Source organism: Aspergillus niger (genome assembly GCF_000002855.4).
Source record: "Aspergillus niger supercontig An02".
NCBI classification, from domain to species: Eukaryota; Fungi; Ascomycota; class Eurotiomycetes; order Eurotiales; family Aspergillaceae; genus Aspergillus; species Aspergillus niger.
In genome coordinates this window covers 1-20,741 of record NT_166519.1, presented here as the reverse complement: position 1 = coordinate 20,741, position 20,741 = coordinate 1, and the positions used below count along the sequence as shown (strand labels likewise).

The 20,741-nt window shown below is 51.9% G+C and overlaps 10 protein-coding genes across 10 annotated transcripts; 4 read left to right on the top strand and 6 right to left on the bottom strand.

Annotated features, from left to right (window-relative positions):
* Positions 1 to 353: 353 nt before the first annotated feature.
* On the top strand, positions 354 to 1,327 carry An02g00100 (uncharacterized protein; the record flags this gene model as incomplete). Its single annotated transcript, XM_059745978.1, has 2 exons — positions 354 to 878; positions 953 to 1,327. 2 exons carry the CDS (start codon positions 354 to 356, stop codon positions 1,325 to 1,327), a joined length of 900 nt encoding a protein of 299 aa, XP_059605927.1.
* Positions 1,328 to 1,889: 562 nt separating this feature from the next.
* Positions 1,890 to 3,194, bottom strand: An02g00090 (uncharacterized protein; the record flags this gene model as incomplete). Its single annotated transcript, XM_001399110.3, has 1 exon — positions 1,890 to 3,194. The coding sequence occupies one exon, from the start codon at positions 3,192 to 3,194 to the stop codon at positions 1,890 to 1,892; it is 1,305 nt and encodes a 434-aa protein (XP_001399147.1).
* Positions 3,195 to 5,434: 2,240 nt separating this feature from the next.
* An02g00080 (uncharacterized protein) lies at positions 5,435 to 6,010 on the top strand (the record flags this gene model as incomplete). Its single annotated transcript, XM_001399109.1, has 1 exon — positions 5,435 to 6,010. One exon carries the CDS (start codon positions 5,435 to 5,437, stop codon positions 6,008 to 6,010), a length of 576 nt encoding a protein of 191 aa, XP_001399146.1.
* Positions 6,011 to 6,772: 762 nt separating this feature from the next.
* An02g00070 (uncharacterized protein) lies at positions 6,773 to 7,909 on the bottom strand (the record flags this gene model as incomplete). Its single annotated transcript, XM_059745977.1, has 1 exon — positions 6,773 to 7,909. One exon carries the CDS (start codon positions 7,907 to 7,909, stop codon positions 6,773 to 6,775), a length of 1,137 nt encoding a protein of 378 aa, XP_059605926.1.
* Positions 7,910 to 8,703: 794 nt separating this feature from the next.
* On the bottom strand, positions 8,704 to 10,248 carry An02g00060 (uncharacterized protein; the record flags this gene model as incomplete). Its single annotated transcript, XM_001399107.1, has 1 exon — positions 8,704 to 10,248. The coding sequence occupies one exon, from the start codon at positions 10,246 to 10,248 to the stop codon at positions 8,704 to 8,706; it is 1,545 nt and encodes a 514-aa protein (XP_001399144.1).
* A 3,005-nt stretch (positions 10,249 to 13,253) lies between these two features.
* An02g00050 (uncharacterized protein) lies at positions 13,254 to 14,942 on the bottom strand (the record flags this gene model as incomplete). Its single annotated transcript, XM_001399106.1, has 2 exons — positions 13,254 to 13,476; positions 13,546 to 14,942. 2 exons carry the CDS (start codon positions 14,940 to 14,942, stop codon positions 13,254 to 13,256), a joined length of 1,620 nt encoding a protein of 539 aa, XP_001399143.1.
* Positions 14,943 to 15,311: 369 nt separating this feature from the next.
* An02g00040 (uncharacterized protein) lies at positions 15,312 to 17,006 on the bottom strand (the record flags this gene model as incomplete). Its single annotated transcript, XM_001399105.1, has 4 exons — positions 15,312 to 15,451; positions 15,504 to 15,851; positions 15,906 to 16,571; positions 16,628 to 17,006. The coding sequence occupies 4 exons, from the start codon at positions 17,004 to 17,006 to the stop codon at positions 15,312 to 15,314; spliced, it is 1,533 nt and encodes a 510-aa protein (XP_001399142.1).
* A 758-nt stretch (positions 17,007 to 17,764) lies between these two features.
* Positions 17,765 to 19,136, top strand: An02g00030 (uncharacterized protein; the record flags this gene model as incomplete). Its single annotated transcript, XM_059745975.1, has 2 exons — positions 17,765 to 18,308; positions 18,364 to 19,136. The coding sequence occupies 2 exons, from the start codon at positions 17,765 to 17,767 to the stop codon at positions 19,134 to 19,136; spliced, it is 1,317 nt and encodes a 438-aa protein (XP_059605925.1).
* Positions 19,137 to 19,753: 617 nt separating this feature from the next.
* Positions 19,754 to 20,029, top strand: An02g00020 (uncharacterized protein; the record flags this gene model as incomplete). The annotated part of the gene is made up of 1 exon (XM_059745974.1): positions 19,754 to 20,029. One exon carries the CDS (start codon positions 19,754 to 19,756, stop codon positions 20,027 to 20,029), a length of 276 nt encoding a protein of 91 aa, XP_059605924.1.
* Positions 20,030 to 20,167: 138 nt separating this feature from the next.
* On the bottom strand, positions 20,168 to 20,716 carry An02g00010 (hypothetical protein; the record flags this gene model as incomplete). The annotated part of the gene is made up of 2 exons (XM_001399102.1): positions 20,168 to 20,582; positions 20,664 to 20,716. The coding sequence occupies 2 exons, from the start codon at positions 20,714 to 20,716 to the stop codon at positions 20,168 to 20,170; spliced, it is 468 nt and encodes a 155-aa protein (XP_001399139.1).
* Positions 20,717 to 20,741: the final 25 nt, after the last annotated feature.

The following is a 20,741-nucleotide window of genomic DNA, read 5'->3' as shown; positions in this document are numbered from 1 at the left end:
TTTACCTATCCGAGTAAAGTTTATTATAATGGTATTGCCATGAGTCCTTCAGTCCACGGTAGAGTTTAGCATATCGCAAGACGGAAATTTGAATTTGACTGTCTTTGGTCCGATTCCGTCTGGGAGAGGGGCATCTGGGCAGGTAGCGTTTGGGTGGATAGCTTGAGCCACACGTGACCCTCGTGGTCAATAGACTCATTACAACGCTGGGTCACATGCCAACTTAACTTAATAGCAAGACCCCATCGCCCTCTTCCGCGCCACAACTTAACCCTTTTTTACACCTTTTTCTCCTTTTTTACACCTTCTTCTCCTTATCACCAGGCTCTTTTTTTTTTTGTCAACTAATCAGAATGGCCTCCTTCACAGCATGGCTTTTCCGCATGTTCGTCACGTACATTCGTAGAAGCAGACTCGTTTTCGGCAGCGCTGAAAATATGCGTAACAATATGCGCGAGCTCTACCTCCGGCCACGGAACTTCAATCCACCCAAGAACCTCGAGCCTGGAATCACCATCGACCGCATTGACTACGGTGCCTGGCCTCTTTATCGCGTGTCCTCAGCAGGCAACTCCGTCAAGAAGCGTCCTGCGATGATGTACATCCACGGCGGCGCCTTTTATCGGGAGATCAACCCCCAGCACTGGAAGCTGGTCGCGCAAGCCGTGCGGGACACCGGACTGGATGCCATTGTCCCCATCTACCCATTACTTCCGCGACCTGGGACAACGGCAGCCGAGGTCATCGATGGTTTCATGGATATCTGCAGTAGACTTGAACAGCCCATTGTGTCCATAGTCGGTGACTCGGCGGGCGGTATGTACACTCTAGCTACCATGCAGCAATTATTGAAGCAGCATCCTGAGCTTGCGAGACGCGTGCTCTGCATGTGCTTATCTCGCCCATACTTGACCTGGGCTTGGACCACCCCGAGGTTGTGCGCCGGGCCAAGAATGACCCGTGGCTGGGGCTGGATGGCCTGCGTCAGCTCCTGCCGCTTCTTGGGCCAGGGTTACCAGCTCATGATCCGATAGTCAGCCCACTGTTTGGGGACATCGAGACGTTGCCGCCTGTCATGCTGCTAAGCGGCACATATGACATGCTTGTAGCGGATGCACAACGATTAAGCGCCAAGTTCCAGGGCAAGGGCACTGAGATTTGCATGCCTGGGAGTTTCAAAAACGACAAATTCACTTTTATTGAGCAGCCGGAGATGGTGCACGTGTATCCGCTCCTGCCGCATCCGGAAGGCGCGGAGGCTCGGGAAACGATTATTCACTTCCTCAAGCAGCATACTGGCAAGGCTTCAGTAGACAATTATCACTGAGTTTATGACCAGAGTTCTGTTACATGACATGCTTTGAAGATAGAATTATCAAGACAGGCCATTTAAGGTACAATTAGAATGAGGGTTGACTGTCCATTCTTCTTGAGGGAGAAAGTATATATTATCTGTCTTTGCTCAGTGGGAGCAAGAGTGGATGTCATCTACTAAAAGTGGATATCTGAGGAAGCTGGATAGTATCTATTGGTGATTTATACCAGGAGGCTATATAGTAGTCTTATCGGAACCAAGTATATTTATTAATATCATACCGGCCATGATTGGCTAGACAGCCATGCCAAAACTTTTGCTTCTGTGAGAGTTTAGCATAATATAAAAAATGCGGTGGTGGTCTTCTTTCCTCAATGGCACTCACACCCTTTCTCTACGAGTTGAGCTCTGTCTTAGAGTAATGACAGCTTCATAATTGACTACTTCGGTCCAGCACAAAAATGCAGTAACAACGAGTAATACAGTACAAACGACAAAGGGAGATACACTGTAGTCAGTGAGGCACTGGCTCACCAGATGCAGCAACCAATCACACTCAATCGACAGCACCTTATCAGACACGCTTGTGGATATGACCGTTAATCACGATGGCATGCAGCCGCGACGTATCCTGCAAAACAGTTATATCTGCCAGTGGGTCCCCATCGACCAAGATCACATCTGCATAGTATCCCGGCTGCACTTTGCCCAAATCCTCCGGATAGCCCATGATCTCTCCACCAAGTGCTGTAGCCGCCAGAATACTCTCCATCGGTGTATAGCCAAAATGCTCAACAAAGTGGTGCAAGTCGCGGGCATACGTGCCGTGCGGCGCCCACGCGAAACCATAATCACCGCCTGGTAACACGCGGATCCCTCGCCTATGCATCTCCCGCATGGACTTGCATGCTGCTTCCACCTCTTCTTTAACGCCCTTCTTCTCAGCCATCTCGACTGTGAACCCGAAGGGGATAGCGTCACCCGCACAGGTGGCAAGAGGCAGATTGATGGCCGGCGCCACAAACACAGAGTCCTTCCGCTGTTCCAGCATATTCAAACTCTCTTCATCGTTGAAGCTAGCGTGGTATATCACGTCAACACCTGCTTGGAGACATAACTTGACGGATTCCTTGCTCCGCGCATGGGCGCACACGCGTTTTCCTCGGTTATGGGCCTCCTCCACGGCGGCGACCGTCTCCTCCAGGGTGAAGTAGGTCTCATCGCTTGGCATGCTATCAGTGATGTTATCACCAGTTATGCTGAGTTTGATGTTATCTGCTCCCAGCTCGATGAATGACCGCACCGTCTTTCGCATTTCATGAGGCCCGTCCGCATACTTGGATATGTCAGGAATGATAGCTCCTCCAGTAGTAGTGATTTCGGGTGTGTTGGCCAGGGTTCGTGGCCCCGGAATGATGCCGGACTTGATGGAGGCCTTGATGGCGATGTCAAGTCGGGCACGGGCAGAGGCCGCGCCAAAACACATGGTGTAGCCGCAGTCAAGATAGGTTTTAGCCGAGTGAGCGGTAGCAATGACGTGCTCTTCTAGCGGCATGGTGGTCAACCCGTCCAGAGTCTTTGCATTGTTGAAGCTGAGATGAGTATGAGCATCGACCAGGCCCGACATCAGCGTCTTGTTGCCACCCCCATCGATGACCAAGGCCCCTGCCGCGGCTGTCTCATCAACTTGCCCCACGGACATGATACGTTCGCCCTCGATCAGGACATCTCCAAGGTAGGGTAAGCTGCCTGTGGAGTCTAGGATTCGAACATTTTTGAATAGAATTTCGTCTGGATCTCCAGGTTGGTGGTTGTTGATGGTGATATCGGCAGGAGTAGGCCGGTAGGCGGCCTCGGTCGATTGTGAGATTGATCCCATGGCTTCTAGCGGGCGTACAAGGTGTGATACCTGGCTGGCGACGGCGGACGCTTCTCAGACCGAGAGACTGTTTTTAAAGCGACCTGACACGCTGACCGAGCCAGTACTTTCGAGAGGGGTTTGTGCGGGGCTGTGGGCAGCTGATGCTGGCCGAGCGATCTGCGCGATGACATTTCTGCAGTCGTACATTGGCTCTGCATGCTAATCCATGTCTTTCTGCATTCAGTGTACTAGCTTGCAGACAAGATCTTCCACGGAGGCTTCCTCAGCTGCCTCGTCATTCTTTCGGCAACGACCCCATTGGTGAGTGATCCTCATCATCCAGGCCGGCCATTCGTCATGTTCTCCGGGAACAGCCGCCTATGCCCGCAGAGCAACAGACCCATTTTCTCACCTAATGGAGTGAGAGATATCCACACGGTCCTATTGGGGTGAAATGGTTGGCACCACGCTGACCGCGCCGTCGCGGCCGATCTACTTTAGCCTCGTGGGGTTCAACCTGCTCCGAGCGTTTCACAAAGTTTGTTTGATGACAACCTCTGCCTGGCCCCCACTCCGCACAGAGTCAGCGTGAGGAGAGGAGGCAATGATAGTCCCCTGGCCTCCAGCGCACACGGGAGAGCACAATTCCGGGCCGTCTCCCGCGCCACCAAAGGATGCCAGTGGATAAGGCTCAATTACTGGGGTGGTGGGGGACTTCTCCAGATGACTCCGTTCCCAGCTCCAAGGACAGGCTGAGAGTCATATTCTTCGTCCAAGAGACCTACCCCTCCACTGATGTATCTGATCGTCGGGATGGTGGGGAACGACGTCAAACTCTATCGCCATAGCCTTTCGCGCCCGTCGACCCGCGTACTCACTGTGAACATACCATTTCACAAATCCAACCTCGCCCCGCATGATTTCCAAATGTGCGACCATCCCAACTCACACCTCCCGACGACAGATATCGCTTCTCTTTGAGTCCTTCTCGTTCGGCACAAATTCACTATAAGCATCTGGGTTCAGTCTCTTGTCCACAGGAGCAGACACGCCGTCCCCCTTGTAGCTCTTTCCAAGTATTCCATTTGAACATTCAATATCGGTCTTCCTCTAAGCACTATCGGGCTGCATCGAAGGCACCTTCGCCTAAACGGCCTGTCCTATGAAGAAGCACACCTGCTATACCCCATAGGATGACGTACAGCACACAGAAGCTTCTGCGGCCGACCGCGCAAGGCTGAGTGGGAAGAGGCGCTGGAATGGCGAAGGGTGTGCCTCCTGGAATTCACGGGGCTATCTGGGACAGGTCGTAGTCATGACGAGTCATCGCTTTTTCGCTATCCTGCTCATCATCCATGCCTATAGCTTAATGGTCTCGGACTAACCTGGATACTGCAGGCATGCATGGCGCCACTGCCAGAAACCTTCGATTGGTTTCAAGTCTCCCGCATTCGGGTCATTCGAGTGACAAGTTGCGGTCGGCGAGCGCGTCACTGACCGTATAGTGGTATTGATGGATAGACCATACACCATTGCCTCCCATATATAGGTCCCTTAGTTGTAGCTTCGAGGCGATCGTGTCGGCGGCGTAGGGCTCACCGATTAAAGAGAAATCGCCACTGTTGTGTGCACGCCAGGGTAGCTTTTACCCGAGGAAATAAGAAAATGTATTGTGTCATGTAGCTATCTAATCGCTAGATCTGAAGGCGAGACACATCCAAATATCGCTTGGGAATGACATGAAAATTTTGCTGATAGGGTAGATATCCCTGGATAACGCAATGATGGGGATGACGGGCGGCTTTTCCGAAGGCTCTGGAGGAAGCAAGCAGATGTCTCGGGAAGGCGAACCGTGTGAACCGGCTGGATCGCCCGGTGCTCCTTGCGATGCCTCTATCCCAGATGGCCTCATTTCACTCCTTAGTCAGTAGAAATCGCGGTCGCGATCGGACCGAGTCGATAAAGCTCCACCGATAGGAGTCGCTCGTATTCGCTCTCCCAGTCGAGTAATGTTTTCCCGTGGGAAATCAAGGGATGCCAATACGGCCAGGCCGGGAACCTCGCCGACGGGCTCCCTCACTCCCCCGCATGAGGGGATGGAAGGAAAGTGATTGCGACAGATGAGGGGAAGATCCCTGCTCTTCGTCGCCTATATAGAAGAGTAGAAATGGTAGAGAAGACCAACATCCAGTATCCCGATCCTTAAGCTGTTCCAGATTTTCACGGTCGCATATCCTTCGAACCTCCTTCCATCCAACATGTCGCCCTCCCTCCATCCTCTCCTCGACAACGGCATCACCAAAGGGGACCCTAACTTCCCTGGCGGTAACCTCTACTGCAAATGCTCCTCCGACAAGGTGGTGGTTAAGCTGGCCAGCAATGTCGCTCACAATCACGCCTGTGGCTGCTCTAAGTGCTGGAAGCCCGCCGGATCGTTGTTTTCCATCGTCGGAGTAGTTCCCCGCGACGCCGTCTCCGTCACCGAACACGCAGAGAAGTTGTCCATCGTGGACGCGTCCGCCGCTATCCAGAGATACGCCTGCAAGGGCTGCGGGGTACACATGTTCGGTCGCATCGAGAAAGACCACCCTTTCAAGGGCCTGGACTTTGTGCACGCCGAGCTGTCCGACCAGAAGGGCTGGCAGGAGCCTCAGTTCGCGGGATTCGTCTCCTCCATCATCGAGCAGGGCTTCCACCCCAAGGGCATGGAGGAAGTGCGCTCCAAGTTCCACTCCCTGGGTCTCGAGACATACGACGCGCTGTCGCCGGCATTGATGGATCTGATTGCCACCTTCACGGCTCAAAGGGCGGGGGTGTTGTCTGCGAACCTCTAAATCATCAATAACATATTTAGCAAGGCGGAATATGAAGGATATTGTGGAAGGATAAAAAGGGCAAAAAATTGTAGCTGTGCTACACGAAATGTATATACCGAATGAAATCAATCAAGCGTTCAGCTTTCACATTGGAAAAGAACCCAATAGTGCTCCAGGCTTCGCAACCATCACCATGCATCGGGAGTAATTGAGTAGAAGAAACGATATCAAGGCAGGGGAAGAAGTGGAAGGGTCAGATGCTATTATTATTACTGTTGAATTCACCCAAGGTCCCCAGCACTATCCGAGCACCTCTCATTTTCCCCGCCACTCCACAATGGTAGTTTATGACAGCATTGGATCATAGGCAGCTAATACGAGACATTATCTCGTCCTGTCTCAGCAGGTGGATTGAATGCGAATAGCCTGAATGTGGTAAAACTTTCCGGGATCAACGGATACTAATCACCGGTACCTAATCCAAGTTACAAAATATACCACCATGATCACCACAACTTCCTACGGTCGCAAACTGGTCTAACCCCCTCCCACCCCTACCACACACTGTTCCCTTCACAGAATGTTGGAATGAAACAAACTAGTATGTTCACGTCAAGGATACTTGAATTTCCCGGGCTCGAAATTCATTTGTCATTTAGACTTCTAGAGATATACGCCAGTGAATAATTCATCAATAATGGAATGCAGGCAAAGTCCACGCACCCGGCAGGGACCAACCGAAACATAGCATCTATATATACAATGAGGAATTCAGCCCATTCACATCTCAGGAGCACCATCCTTTCTACCGGACGAAGCGTCCACCTGACGTAGAAATTCCCCAGCCTTGGTGGCGCAATGACGGGCCTCATCCTTGAACCCCATAATCCACCCAATCATTAACACATCATGCGGCACCTTTTCCTCCACTACCAGATCAATGGAAGATTCATTCCCGGGCAGTTTCTGAAACTCCTGCACCAGCTTCTCATGATCCTGACACAGAACTTCACGACCGCCGGTAATGACCAGTACTGGCGAGGGAACAACAAACGGATGCCAGATGGGAGCTACGTATGGCTCGACTTTTGGGGTTATCTCCAAATCGCCAAGGAACTGCTTCGCTCCCCAGGCTGGGAAGGACCCCGGTATATACTCGGTTTTGTAGTTGGTGCTGTGCGTCCAGGCACTAGGGTCGACTGCAGCGGGTACGTCACACCAGGGAGACCAGGCCCAGCTGCATTTCGGTGCTGGTAAAAGATCCGGCCGATTAAATTCGACGATGTACCGGAGAAGTGCTAGGACGAGGTGGCCACCGGAGCTGTCGCCGCTGAGCACGATTCGAGAAGGAGGGATTTGGAGAGTGTGAATCAGATGCATATATGCTGCGAGGGCATCCTGCAATTGAGCGGGAAAGCGTCCGTTGTGGTTGCAGGCCAGTCGATACTGGGGACAGAGCATGTAACTTGCTGGGGTCTGTTCGAGGAGGGTCTGGGCCATGAAGTTGCAGGAAGAGGAGCGACCGTCTCCCAGGATATAGGAACCACCGTGCAGGTGCAAGATGACATGCCCATCATCCGGGAGAGATGTGCCGCGAGTAAATGGCTGGGGATACCAGGTGGCGCCGATGGTCTCCGGCTTGACGGCCTCATCCACCATCACTCCAGTGTAGCACTCGGAGGCGGCAGGATTGATCAACACGAATCGATCCGACTCATGGTGTGGCTTGAGGGATAGCGGCCATTTCATGTGCAACGCAGTAAAAGTACGGAGGAAAGCTTTGAGCATCGAACCCGACACTCCTTGGTGATAGGACCAGCTGGGGTCATGGCGAAATCTGGGGTGTTGTTCATCAGCGGACATATCGACAGATGGTGTGGGATAGAAGGATGACGGAACAGACCGTACGGGAGCCATGATTTGAAAGCAATGAGGGAGTAACATTCAAGTAGCCAACTTTCTAGAACACGGTAGGATCATTAGGTTGGGTAAATCCCCCCGGCTAAGCATCGGGGCCCTGGTGCCAAGCTTTATGGCCAAGCCGGGGGGATCCACTGCGCATTGAGGTCATCATGACGTGTATGCCCACTGAAACCTCAGGCAGCATCCATTGTGTTGGAGATGCACGGGAGAATAATTGTATGAAACTAGGCAGCAGACGCTTAGTTCGATTTGAAATTGCAGGTTTTCTTATGATATCATTCCGAAGAGGTGAAATCACGAGGATCAGGAACAACTCCGGCTTTTACAGGCCGCAAAATGCTCTCCCGAGCCGGAACAGGCACCGCAAGTGGACCAAGGATAGGCGCCAACAATCTGGGTAGAGATCAACAGATAGACAGGGGAGTATTGTCGGTGGAATTGACCTGGTACAGGGCGAAACAGTCGCCACTGTTTGAGACCATCTCAAGAAGTCGTGCAGGATTCGCCTTCATTGCGCTTCTTACAATTCTATGTACTAGGCGTTAAACAAGGTAGACAGACCGAGGAACAAATCGCAAACAAGTAGGGTGAGTGGTTTATGGGTCACTCGGTCGCTGTGGCGGGCCCAACAGCCGTTCAATACCCATTCAAGTTCAACGAGCACAACAATTTGACAAATGACAGATCGCCAGTAGATACTACGACTGATACAGAGTACCTGACACATGTTGTCTAGTTCTAAAGCTCGAATGACCCAGCATAGCTTTCTCAACCGTGTAAAATGCACCCTACACCCCCATGTGTCTCTCGACGTGCGTCACTTGTGCGACCCCGTCTTCCAAGGCCTTTTCCTTGCCGTCTGCGCCCACCGCCGCCGCCGCCGCAGCTCCAACATCAAGATGGGAGTGATTCAAATAGATCTCCTCGCTGCGCGCCACCACCTCGCGGATGTTGTTAGACGAGGAAAATAGGAAATCGACTGACTCGAGCGTGAGGGACGATGTTTCCGGAAAAAATAAATACACAATCACGCAGCAAACGAAGTTAAGAATGGCCCAGATGATATATGTTCGCCAGCCGATGTTGTCAATCGTGACGGGCGCAATTTCCACCGTCCAGAACTGATTTGCCCATTGGAAGAAGACGGACAGTGCCAGCGCTTTACTGCGGACATGGAGTGGTAGGATCTCCGCAGGATAGGTCCACATGTTCGACATCCATCCCCAAGTGAAAAACGAGAGATAAAGGAAGAAGAAGACGACGGTGATGATGACCGAAACTTGACTATCTTTCCACAGAGTGATACACACCGCAATCATGCAGCACCCCATCCCGAGATTACCCAGGCAGAACAGTCGGCGACGGCCCAGCTTGTTGATATAGTACCACGTCACGAAGGATGATAGGAGGAACCAGATCTGTGAGCACCCCGACACAAGGTTCGCAAGATTGGTACCGAGTCCGACCGAATTGGTCAAGGTGAAAGGGAAGTAGTACTCCACAAAGTTGATCCCGGTGTAGGATTGCATCGAGTTGGCCGCGCAGGCGATAATAACACGCGTCCGCACCTTACTGGGGCCTTGGCGGAACAAGCTTCCCCAGGATCCACCGTCCGATTCCAAAGCGATTGCCGAAGCAATATCCTGCAATTCAGCTTGGACCAACTCGTGGTCCTCTGGCAGATCGCGGAAGGCCGATAGAGCGGCGGCGGCAGCCTCAGTATGGCCGTGGGAAGCAAGCCATCGAGGGGATTCGGGGAGCACCAAAGTAAACCCGAAGGCCACAATGGGGTAGATGGCCTGCAATGCAAAAGGTACACGCCAGCTGATTTCATTGTCAAGGAAGCCAAGCCCATAATCGACCCAGTAGGCAATGTTCGTGCCGATAATGAGGAAGGTCAGCTGCACGGCCACCATAACAGCCCGCATCTGCGCTGTAGCAGTCTCGGCCAGCCAGACGGGAGAGGCACTCGTAAAGAGCCCCAGACCGATACCAAGGATGATACGCGACACCAAAAGTTGGGCGAGGGAGAAGGTGGAGGCGTTGACGACGTCTCCCACAATGTGCACAACACAAGCTAGTAAGATCGTCCGTCTTCTCCCGATCTGCTCACTAATAAGCACGGCAGCCAACGCCCCTACCATGCATCCGATGTCGTAGGATGATACTGCAAGCCCTTGCACGGCTGCGTCTGGATTTCCGATCATGTTGAGGAAGTTGGGCTCTGAGATGACCTGGCCCATCAGGCCATTATCGTAGCCGAACAGGCAGAAGCCAGTCGAGCTGACGACGGTGACCAGATAGACCAGGGGCTTTCCTCTTAGGGACAACATCTTTACTGATCTTCAAACATCTTGCGGCCATGCGATGGTGCTGTATTTATACCGCCTGAATCACAGACCAGATCTGTTTCCCCGCATGGTGTTTCGTCATGAGCAACGAGTAGACCTACAACCATCGGATGGTCTGCCCAGTCCTACCGTGTCGATCAAAGCTTAACAGCCAATAGCTGAGGTGCACCCTCCCGACATCCCAATTGGAGCTTGATGCAGTAGCAGCTTGACACTCGGCCCAAGTCCGACTCCGCATCAACCCCAGATTCCACCCCGACCTGGTGCCCCCACGCCCCCAGATGTAGTCCACCCCACGTCCAGCTGGTCAAGCAGATTTCAGTACTACCCTTGCATGCAGTAAGCAAACATCCTAGGTGAGTGGCGAGACTACCCGCAGGAATATCAAAACAAGAGGCTAGAACTGTGGGCGGGACAAGAATGGCGTGGTCACCATCAGGTCCACTGGACAGGTATTTCCAATCCTTGATTAAGCCTTAGTAGTTGATGGACGCTAAGACAGGTGTACTTACAGAAAGGAGACCTATATGACACCACTTAAGAGGCCATCGCTGGGGTCTTCTTGAGAATCGGCCTCGCACTTTCCCCGATCGACAACTCCGAGGTTTAACCGTGTAAATCAGCAGCTGCGCCAATTGGTAGCCTTGTATTTCCCTCGCCACATTGACTCCGTCCGGATATTTCTCCTTAACTGGCCATATTTGATGGAGGTGCACCCTCTATTATCTTAGTCTATTGTGGTGTTTGGGGCAACAGTAGGTTATAGGATGAGCAATTCCAAAGGCAAAATCTGAGGGATTGTACAATTGTCACACATGTATTCTGGCAATATATACATGATAATAGACCCTGGATTGCGGGTTTGCTCTTCAACCCATTATCTCGTCTATCATTACGCACCAGGAGCCCAACGCATCCATAGCATGTAAGCAGCTGCAGAATCATGCACCGACGAGGAATAATTGCACAAAAATTGTCAGGGTGCAGCTACCAAGGCGATCATGTGGTCTGGCCTGCCCCTAGTGTAGGACATTCCCATCACACCATTTCCTTTAACCACTCCTACACGCGGGAAGTCTAGTACTCCAGATCATACGCCAAAGTATCCTCACACAATTGCTCGCGCTTTTCATGCAACCTGATAGACCGTTAGCTACCATTCATTTGCAGACCGAGGTTCCCACAGCTACAGGCAGACTGACTCGAGGTGAGCTGGGTGAGTTGCATAGACCTGCAGATCTGACGGCTTCTCCAGAATAGCCACCAAGCCCATATTGTAGCCCTTTGCGCGGGACGCAGTCATCGCCAACGGGGGGTTGGCATGGAACTCCAGCAGTCCTGGCAGCATGTCACGTATCAGTATCCCAGTTGCCTTCACAATCTTGAAGGTAAGTACTGACCTGGAATCTTGCCAACCATGGCTTTACCCAGGCGGGCCCAGGCCTCGAGCTCGCTAGCCGGGACACCTGGCTTCAAGCGGAAGAGGACTGGCCGACATGTTAGGTTCCTGCGTAGCGATTCGAGATGGATGAGGGCGGAGAGACGCACCGACGTGGAAGACAGGCATATCTACAATTGTTTGGCGATTTTAGTGGTGATGTGGATGTGGCGGGATATGCGGGTTGATGCAGGAAGGGAAATAGTTACTAGTCATGAGTCAGAATGAGGGGAAATGATGTGGCGGGGTAATGATTAGCCTAAGGAATCGGCCGGCAGCTTACAGATCACATGATAGCCTGGGCTGAGGGTCGATTTTCTGCTCAAATGTGTGTTTTGGATTTGTGTCTAGTTTGTACTATAATACTGATCCGCTCTTTATTTACAGGTTTATACTATCCATCAGCATTGGGGTTAAGCGACCGAGTGCTCCGATCCGTGGAAGGATACTATCAACCGAGGGTCTGTCCTTGACCGAAACTGATCGAGCCGTAGTCCGCAGATGTTATCTTGACTTGCTGAAAGCGGAAGGGAGGGTAATAGAGGCCACACTACAAGAATAGACCGTCTGTGGCTGTCCCGATGTGAATCACGAATAGTGATCGCGTACCAAATAGGGTTAGTGGAATCATGGGTTTAGTGGCAGCAGCCCGACAGTGTAGTCCTGCCCTCGAAGCAATAGCCGGAATGGATCGGAGAATGCAGTCTTTATACCTCTAGAACTCTCTAGTCGAGACGCGATCGTGAAGTCAGTGCAGTATATTTCAGAAACTATAAAGAGGAAGGGATTGGATATCATAATCAACTGTGCTGGAGTGAGCTCAGAGACACATGGCAAGGTAGAGCTAATATGAGAATCGAGTGCACCCATGCGCTTTTATTCAATAACTAGCTCACGAAGAAATCCTACAGGGCTGATCTATCTCATCAACTCTCTGTCAATACGATTGGGCCACATCATTTGATCAGAACTTACCTTCCGGAAAAGCTAAAAAGGTAGTAAATATGTGAGTATAAATCCCTTTTTGTTCATCTTTAAGCTCAGCACACTAATTTGCAGCTCATCTACCATCTACTGCTCGATGAGCTGGGCTGAAGGATCCGCCTTTGCGCCTATGCCCGCGTATAATATCAGCAAAGCTGTCCTCAACGCGCTGACTGTGCAATACGCACTGTCATATACAGATGAGGGCTTTACATTTATGGCAATTCATCCAGGGGTAAGTAAGCAGCGGTATGGATAGAAAGACCCGGTTCAATAACTGTCAACAGTGGCTACGGACGGACATGGGCGGCCAAGATGCTGATCTCTCGGTCGAGGAAGGGGCTACGGCTGTCTGGGAGATGGTCTCCTCCTGCACTCAAACACAAAATGGCCAATTCATGAACATTCACATTCCTGGATCTGAGAGTTATACTTGGGATATCATTCCCTGGTAAACAGGCATATAACAGACTTTTCTTTTGTTTCAATCAATGATGTTGTATATATCGCACTGGTGATGTTCCAACTCATCCATTTTCAATCATTAGAACCCAATACCATCAGACTACACGTCATCCGAGAAAACCTCTCCCAGTTTTACAAGCTCCTGCCAGCGGGGATCCCGTTTCACCTGGACCATTCCTTGAGGGGTTGCCACCTTGAACTCATCCAACGACTGTGTGCCAAATTCATAAGTGTTTTCGTCATGTACAAATGACACCAGGATTTTGATCCATTCGTTCATAAGCTCGCGCTCGGCGGCGGTTGGGTCGTGCATGATAGAGTAACTGAATGATCAATCAGACTGAGTCATGGCTTGCTAGATTTCATAAGCAAATAGTGGAAGGTACACTCACTTCCAAAATGGTTTGTCCATGGCGTGTGCGACGCAAAAAGATAGCGGTGCAACCGTTTCGGTGATAAAGGAGAGTCGATAAGCAATCTGATAACGCCAGATCCGGGTCAGGGGCACACCATGTGTAGCCAAGCAGTGAATCAGGTAGCGCGACGGAGCGCGCACCTGGCCGTCTGCTACAATAGTGCCAAACAAGGCTTTCCAGGCCGCTACAGGGCTGTCAGCAGCCGGTAGAGAATAATGAGCCAACACACGATCAACGATGCGAGGGGCGTAGTAGTTGGCCAGCTGATTCCGCAGAGAGACGAGACTGGCCTCGGGGCTGTTGTATGTGGCATAGAGAGTTTCCTCGTTCAACACTTCTCCGATAAGTAGGCGGAGGTCGCGCGCATGGAACCGGGCGGCCAGCTCACCGCTCCGGTGGTATGCGTTGAAGCCAGGCTGGATGAAGTCCCCATCCGTAACGGGACGGAAGGTATGATGCTGCAAAAAGCCCATTGCAGCCAAGAGGTCAGCGGCATCCACCTGGCGCAGCTGCTCTAGCTTTTCCTGTGGGCTCAATGTGGGATCCAGCTTGAAATACCGGCAAACCTCGTCGAACTGCGGCTGGGCCTCGGCCAGCGTCTTGGGCTGCCCGGGGATGGCATTCGAGTACATATATATGCGTCTAAAAAGCCGTCTTTCATTCGCATCGTGCTGGCAGTGGTACAGTAGCTGTGCGTGTACACCATACGCACCGGCGCTGCGACCACCAAGGGTGATGTTGTCTGGGTCGCCGCCAAATCGGTGGATGTGCGCATGTACCCACTCCAAGGCGATTCGTTGGTCCCAGAGGCCAAAATTACCAGCTCCAGCATCCCCATCCTCGTTTGCGGCCAGAAGCGTTTCTCCGGCCAAAAAGCCAAAGATGTTCAATCGGTAGCCAATTCCGACAACGATGGCCTGCAGCCCTGCCGTGGAAATAAGCTCCGTGGCATCCATTCCCGGCTCCTGCAGGGGATCACCCATGGCGAACCAGCCACCATGAAGCCAAAGCACCACCGGCCAGCGTTTTCCAGGCGGAGGCATGGTTACTGGAGTCCAGATATTGAGAAGCAAACAGTCCTCACTGTACACGTCGGGGCTAGAAGCTTTCTCGGCGCTGCTGGAAAAGCTGGCCTGCGGACAAACAGGACCGAACATAGTAGCATCCAAGGGAATTCCATCTGGACCGCTGTATGAGTAGTCTAATGGTAAAGGGCGTGGTTTCCGCCAGCGATACGCCCCGGTTGGAGGAAGAGCATAGGGGATGCGGGCATAACGACGGGCTTTGTTGTCAAATTGTAGGCCACGGATGCGACCTAGGTTGCCCAAGTCGATATCGTGTGGCGTGCGCTCGTAGGAAATGTGGTTTCCCATTACCAATCAAATAGGACAATAGCTAGAAATAAATATATCATGTATAGGCACCGGGGCCGCTGAAGAACAGTTCTCTCAGACGTTGGAAAAATGGATGAGTGCGGAAAAGGTACTAACATATATATTGGTCTACCAAATGAAGGCGGAGCAGTTCCGGCCGATGGCAGTCCTTACCAGTACTAGCATATCCTTACCAACTAATTACAGATGTTTGTATCTGCCTTCCAGTGTAGCAAATGGGGTTGGCTTTATAATGCCACAACAAGTTATGCCAATTTCCAGCAACCGCTGACCATGATAGACACATAGCCAACCCAAATGACCAACTTGTGACCAACGGCTCATATAACAAACAGACAACTCCGTTCACTACAAACTGTACACAAAGTGGATGTTCTCGTAGTCTGTCATGTCTGACTCTGCATTAAGGCGGCCCTGATGCGCCGACTCCTGGGTCGTCATAGCCATGGCGGCAATCAGGGAAGCACGACGTTTATTCTGCCAAACATCTAAATCCAATGTTTGCACCCATTATCCAGGAGTAACCAGACAGATGCATACAGTATGTGCGCCAGGCAATCATCAAAACAATCTCCAGTCCATACATAATTGAACACACTACGATTGCAGGAATGTATCGCGGCGCATCCTTGGCCTGGAAGACCTGGGCGCCAATGCAGTTACCTACACAGTAGGCAATGAATAGGACGGTGCCCGTAACCGACTTTTTCGTCCGCCCTGCCACGTTTGATGGCAAGAGAGTCCATATGAGAGGACCAGCTAGATTTCCCACACTGGTCATGAAGTACACACCCCAGCGCGCCCACAGCAGGCCCGAGGAGTGCGGGAGCAGAGCCAGGGCGAGCATACCGCAAAAGGCAGGGACAACCGAAACAATCATGATATAGACTGTCAACCTTACGTTAGTATATCAGGATGCTAAGAATGACAGGAGCAACGCACAGCGGAGATTAGGTTTCTTCAATGTTAGATAACCAGCGATCAAAAACCAGGCAATTGACAGCATCTGCTGTGGAATCTTACCCTTAACGATGGTCTCCAGGGCCGTAAAGCCGAACGAGACGTAGACGAGGTTTCCAAAGGCCGTTGTGCCGCCATTGGGAATTGAATTGACAATGACGAGGAAGAAGAAGAAGTAGGTCTGGGGGTCGCGGAAGGTGATGACCACCTGCTTCCAGTCCAGGGTGCGCTTCTGGGCATCCGAGCCAGTTTGACTGGCCACTACTCGTGCCGCAGCCATGCGCTTTTCTTCGACGGACAGCCAGCGTACCTCGCGTGGGGTACCGAGGAGTAGATAGGTAATGCCGCTGAGTACAATGGTCAACGCCCCTAAAAAGAAAGAGATTCCCTTCCAGGGAGCCATTCCATTGGGGTGTGTCTCAGCGCGGCGGCCAATAGCGTAGTTGACCAGGCTGGTCAATACATCCATCCCAGCGTTAGCGCTGCCCCAGATGACCGAGCGCATTGCATGTTCTTCTTTAGTATACCATGTGGCCGTGATTAGGAGAAGAGCTGGGTAGGTGGTGCATTCGGTGACGCCTTCAAGGAATCGCAGCACTGCTAGACCCGCAAAGTTGGTGGCGAAGGCGATGCACAGCACGATGATGCCTGTGGGGTTTCGTCAGTGGACCGTGCCCTCTCCAAATATTGTTGGACAGCCTTACCCCAGAAGAACATAGACACTGCCACGGTCGGGCCAACACTGACACGCTGCAATATATAATTACCGGGGGCCTCGCTGACCAGGAACGCCAGGTAAAAGATCGAGGTCAGCCAGGAGTACTGTTGGCTCACCAGATGGGTGTCCTGCTCCAGACCAAAGGTTGCCTGGGTCGAAATGGACGCCTTGTCGGCGTACTGCGTGCCAGAGATAATCCACATCAGCGGGAGAATGATCCAGTCCACCTTGCGCACCAGCCGGCGGTACTGGGCCGGTGTGTATTCGGCCTCACTGGCGTGGACCAGATCGGCCACCAGGCCAGCCTGCTTTTCATCTCCAACCGGCAGAGGGTCCGGCGACCTCTCGGCCAACGCTATCTCCATTTTCTCAGACGTCATGTATATGAACTGCTGAACCCGTCACTTGTGCTTTTGGTGTCGTGCTAGCTGCAGGCTGCCCGTATTTATCGGCCGCGTCTATCTCTGGCCATGAGATGATTTTCTGGTCTGTCCGCCACTTCGGATCTCGGGCCGTGGCCGATAAGAAAAGAAGAGACAAGCGTCGTCCAGCTTGACGATCCTCCTCGTTCTGTGCCTGTTATTTCTTGTTCATTTTCCTATCGTTCTTCGCTTCCTCCCTCTATTTGTCCATTTCACATTTATCTGTCTACTAACCGCCACAGATACCATGGCCCAATCCCAATTCACGAATGGCCTCCCCACAGCTGTTGACTTGGGCCACCATATCAATTCGAAATCCCGGGCCCGACACCCAAGCCCCTTGAAGGACATTATCCAGTTCATGGCCGTTGATGACATGGTCAGCTTGGCCGGAGGTATGTTAAATGCGGAGATGAATATTTCTAGCTTTGCGTCTCCATCGGACTGTATCTTCCCGAGTTCATTTCTCTGCTACTTGGTTTGCAGTAATTATGCACGGCCCATCCTTGTCCTTTCACCTTTTAGCTGTTTGAATATTTGAACCCTTTCCCTGCTTTGTCTGCAGTGGTTATTCTACGATTGAGCCAATAAGCACGCCAAAAACATAACTTTATAAACCCAAGGTTATTGTTGTGATGCTGTCAGGGCCAATGCTTTGAGTCGTTAGGGCGAATAGCAAGAAGATATACACCTTCTAACACATGATTTCAGGCCTTCCACATCCTTCCTTCTTTCCATTCAAGATAGCCACCGTGACAGCATCACCCCCAACAGCGGAGGAAAGACCCTGCTTGCTCGAACTACCCCTAGATGGCTTCTTGCAGTATGGGTCGGGAACAGGCAACGCACAACTGCGCGCCTGGTGCCGAGAGTTTACCCAGCGGGTGCATCGACCAGCCTATGCCGACTGGACCGTGTTACTTCACCCCGGAAATACCAACGCATGGAGTAAAGTGGTCAGCTTGTTGTGTGAGACAGACGACTACATATTGTGTGAGACTTACACCTATCCATCAGCACAGGCCTTCTGGATCCCTCTGGGCATCAAAGCGGCCCCGGTTGCTTCAGATGCAGAAGGCATGCGTGCTGATACTCTCGCTCAAACATTGCGCGATTGGGAAGATACTCACCCCGGCACCCGGCGGCCGCGTGTGCTGTATCTTGTCAGTGTCGGCTCTAACCCATCGGGCGTCACGATGAGTACAAAGCGACGACGAGATGTTTACGATGTGTGTATTGAATACGGTGCGCCATCCCACCTTCACTAATGGCTCGTCGACCTGCGCTGACAGTAGGGCAGATGTCATCATTGTGGAGGACGATCCGTACTTCTTCCTCCAGTACCCGGAATACAATGCCGCTGACTCGGTCACGGAAGGCCCAGAATTCGTCGGCAGCGATGAGTTCCTAAGGTCCTTGACACCGTCAATGCTCCAATTTGACCACCAGGGCCGTGTAATCCGGCTGGAGTCTTTTAGTAAAACGCTGGCACCAGGTCTGCGGCTCGGTTACTTTGTCGCAAATCCATTGTTTACCGAACGACTGCTGCGTGCGACCGAGGTTGAGACGCAGGACCCATCTGGCCTATCACAAGCACTTACCCTCCGCCTCTTGCAAAGCTGGGGTATCGACGGCTATCTTGGATGGCTGCAGGGGCTGGGCGTCGAGTACTGTCGCCGACGCGACTGGATGATAGACGCCTTTTCGCAGCATTTTCGCGTCGGTTACGCGGCGAAGGCAACCGGAACCCTTGTCGCCCATCTCGGCGACGTCCCTATTTTCTCCTTTGTACCACCCACAGGGGGTATGTTTATATGGGCATGCTTTAATCTGGCCCAGAACCCTGCCTTTGAGCAGCTACGGCATGATGAGAACGTGGTTGATCCGGAGCAGGTCATGGCCGACCAGCTTTGGCGGCAGTTCGCCGAGGCCAAGGTAAGTAGTTCACACGTCGTTTCGCTGAATATGCAGAGGACTCACTTATACCCTCTTACAGGTTCTCTTAACCCCGGGGCCATATTATCATCCCTGGCAGGGGCCGGACAAGGTTACAACAAATGCGCGCGGAGCTAAACCCTCGACGACCTACTTTCGGTTTTCCTTCTCCATGACGACGGTATATGCGAGCCCTGAAAAGACGGTCTGATTAAATAAGCTAACCATTGTGCAGCAAGTGGAGATGGAACGTGGTATTGCACGAATGGCTCAAGTGATACGGGCGTCATGGAAGCTGGAGCAGTAGGTTAGATCCGTCTTGGTAGGGTAGACGATACGATGTAGTCTGTCAATACTTAGTCCATCTTCTACTATCAATCTATACCATGAGCACCAAGTGTTCTACTTCTACACCGTCTTGTCAAACCCTATTTCACTATTTACCTCTGTAACATTCAGGTTAAAAAGGAAGGATTTCGGTCGGCCACTGCTTACACTTCTAGCCACGCATGTCCACCCAGCATATCCACACTTGCTTATCGCCGCACTATCTACGTCTTTATCAACAAATGACGAATCCAACAAGCCACCGGATGAGATCCGAGCGGAGTATGGGGTCTTCTTCCCCGACCGCTGACCTGACACCCTCCATATCTTAATTACTTCCGCTATGGATATCTCCAGGTACTCCTCCAGATTTACTACACACTCTGTTTATCCTGCAGTTCTCACCTTTGAATCAACACCCGTCCACCATGGCCAAGAAAGCCACTGTTTTCCGGATTACGGCCACGGTCAAGGATATCTGCGTTGACGCAGATGAATGGTTGACGATGGTGGGCGTTGGAGAGGTGCTCTCTCTGAACGCAGTCGAGGAAGCGACTTTGGTACGCAAAATTGACTGTCATATAATGCCTTTGATGTGTGTTGTGTATATGCTTTATTTTCTCGACAAGACAACACTCTCCTACGCCAGCAACATGGGTTTCAGACGGACCTTCGCCTCCATGGTGACGAATACGAGTGGCTAGGTAGTTTGCTCTATAACAGCTTTATCCCGCATTCCTTCATCACTACTTTCCCGTTAAAGAATTCAAATTGGTCCTACTGCTGCGTCACCTTCGCGGAGATAGATGCGTACAAAAATACGACAACATGCCAATTTACCCTTAGAGGCCACCAAAAGCCATATCTGTGTCAGTAGATGGAAAGGGATCCCAAAGTCCGTCGAGTACGGGCAAAGAGGGCAGATAAGAGCTCGCGTCCCCCCGGGGATGCTGCAAAAGACGCTCCAGAATTGCACGGCCACGGCTAGCGCAGGGCCAGACGCACTCCAACTCAATCAGAGATTGTAGGGCTTGATAGACGTCGGTCAGATGGTAAGATGGCTTTTCTGTCTGTGGGTCCTCCATAGTCCACAATAGAATGCCGGAGATGGTGAGATACTGCACGCAGAAGGCCAGGTGATGGGAGGGAGGCACCCGCTCGCGGATCAGCTCTGCAGCCTGAATGCAGCTCCGCGCCGCACTTATGCATTCGCTACTTGGATCGGTGGGGGTAGACAGAGATTGTCCGACCAGGGGCCTTGCGAGCAACATGGGTCAGTCAATTATATTCGAGACGATATACGACGGTTGCGAGGTCGAGTGGAGCGAACAAACATACCTATACAAGTTCATGATGGTAGCTGAGTGAAGAATGGAGACGATAAAGCACATGGTGAGACTGGGCCCTGTTTGGATC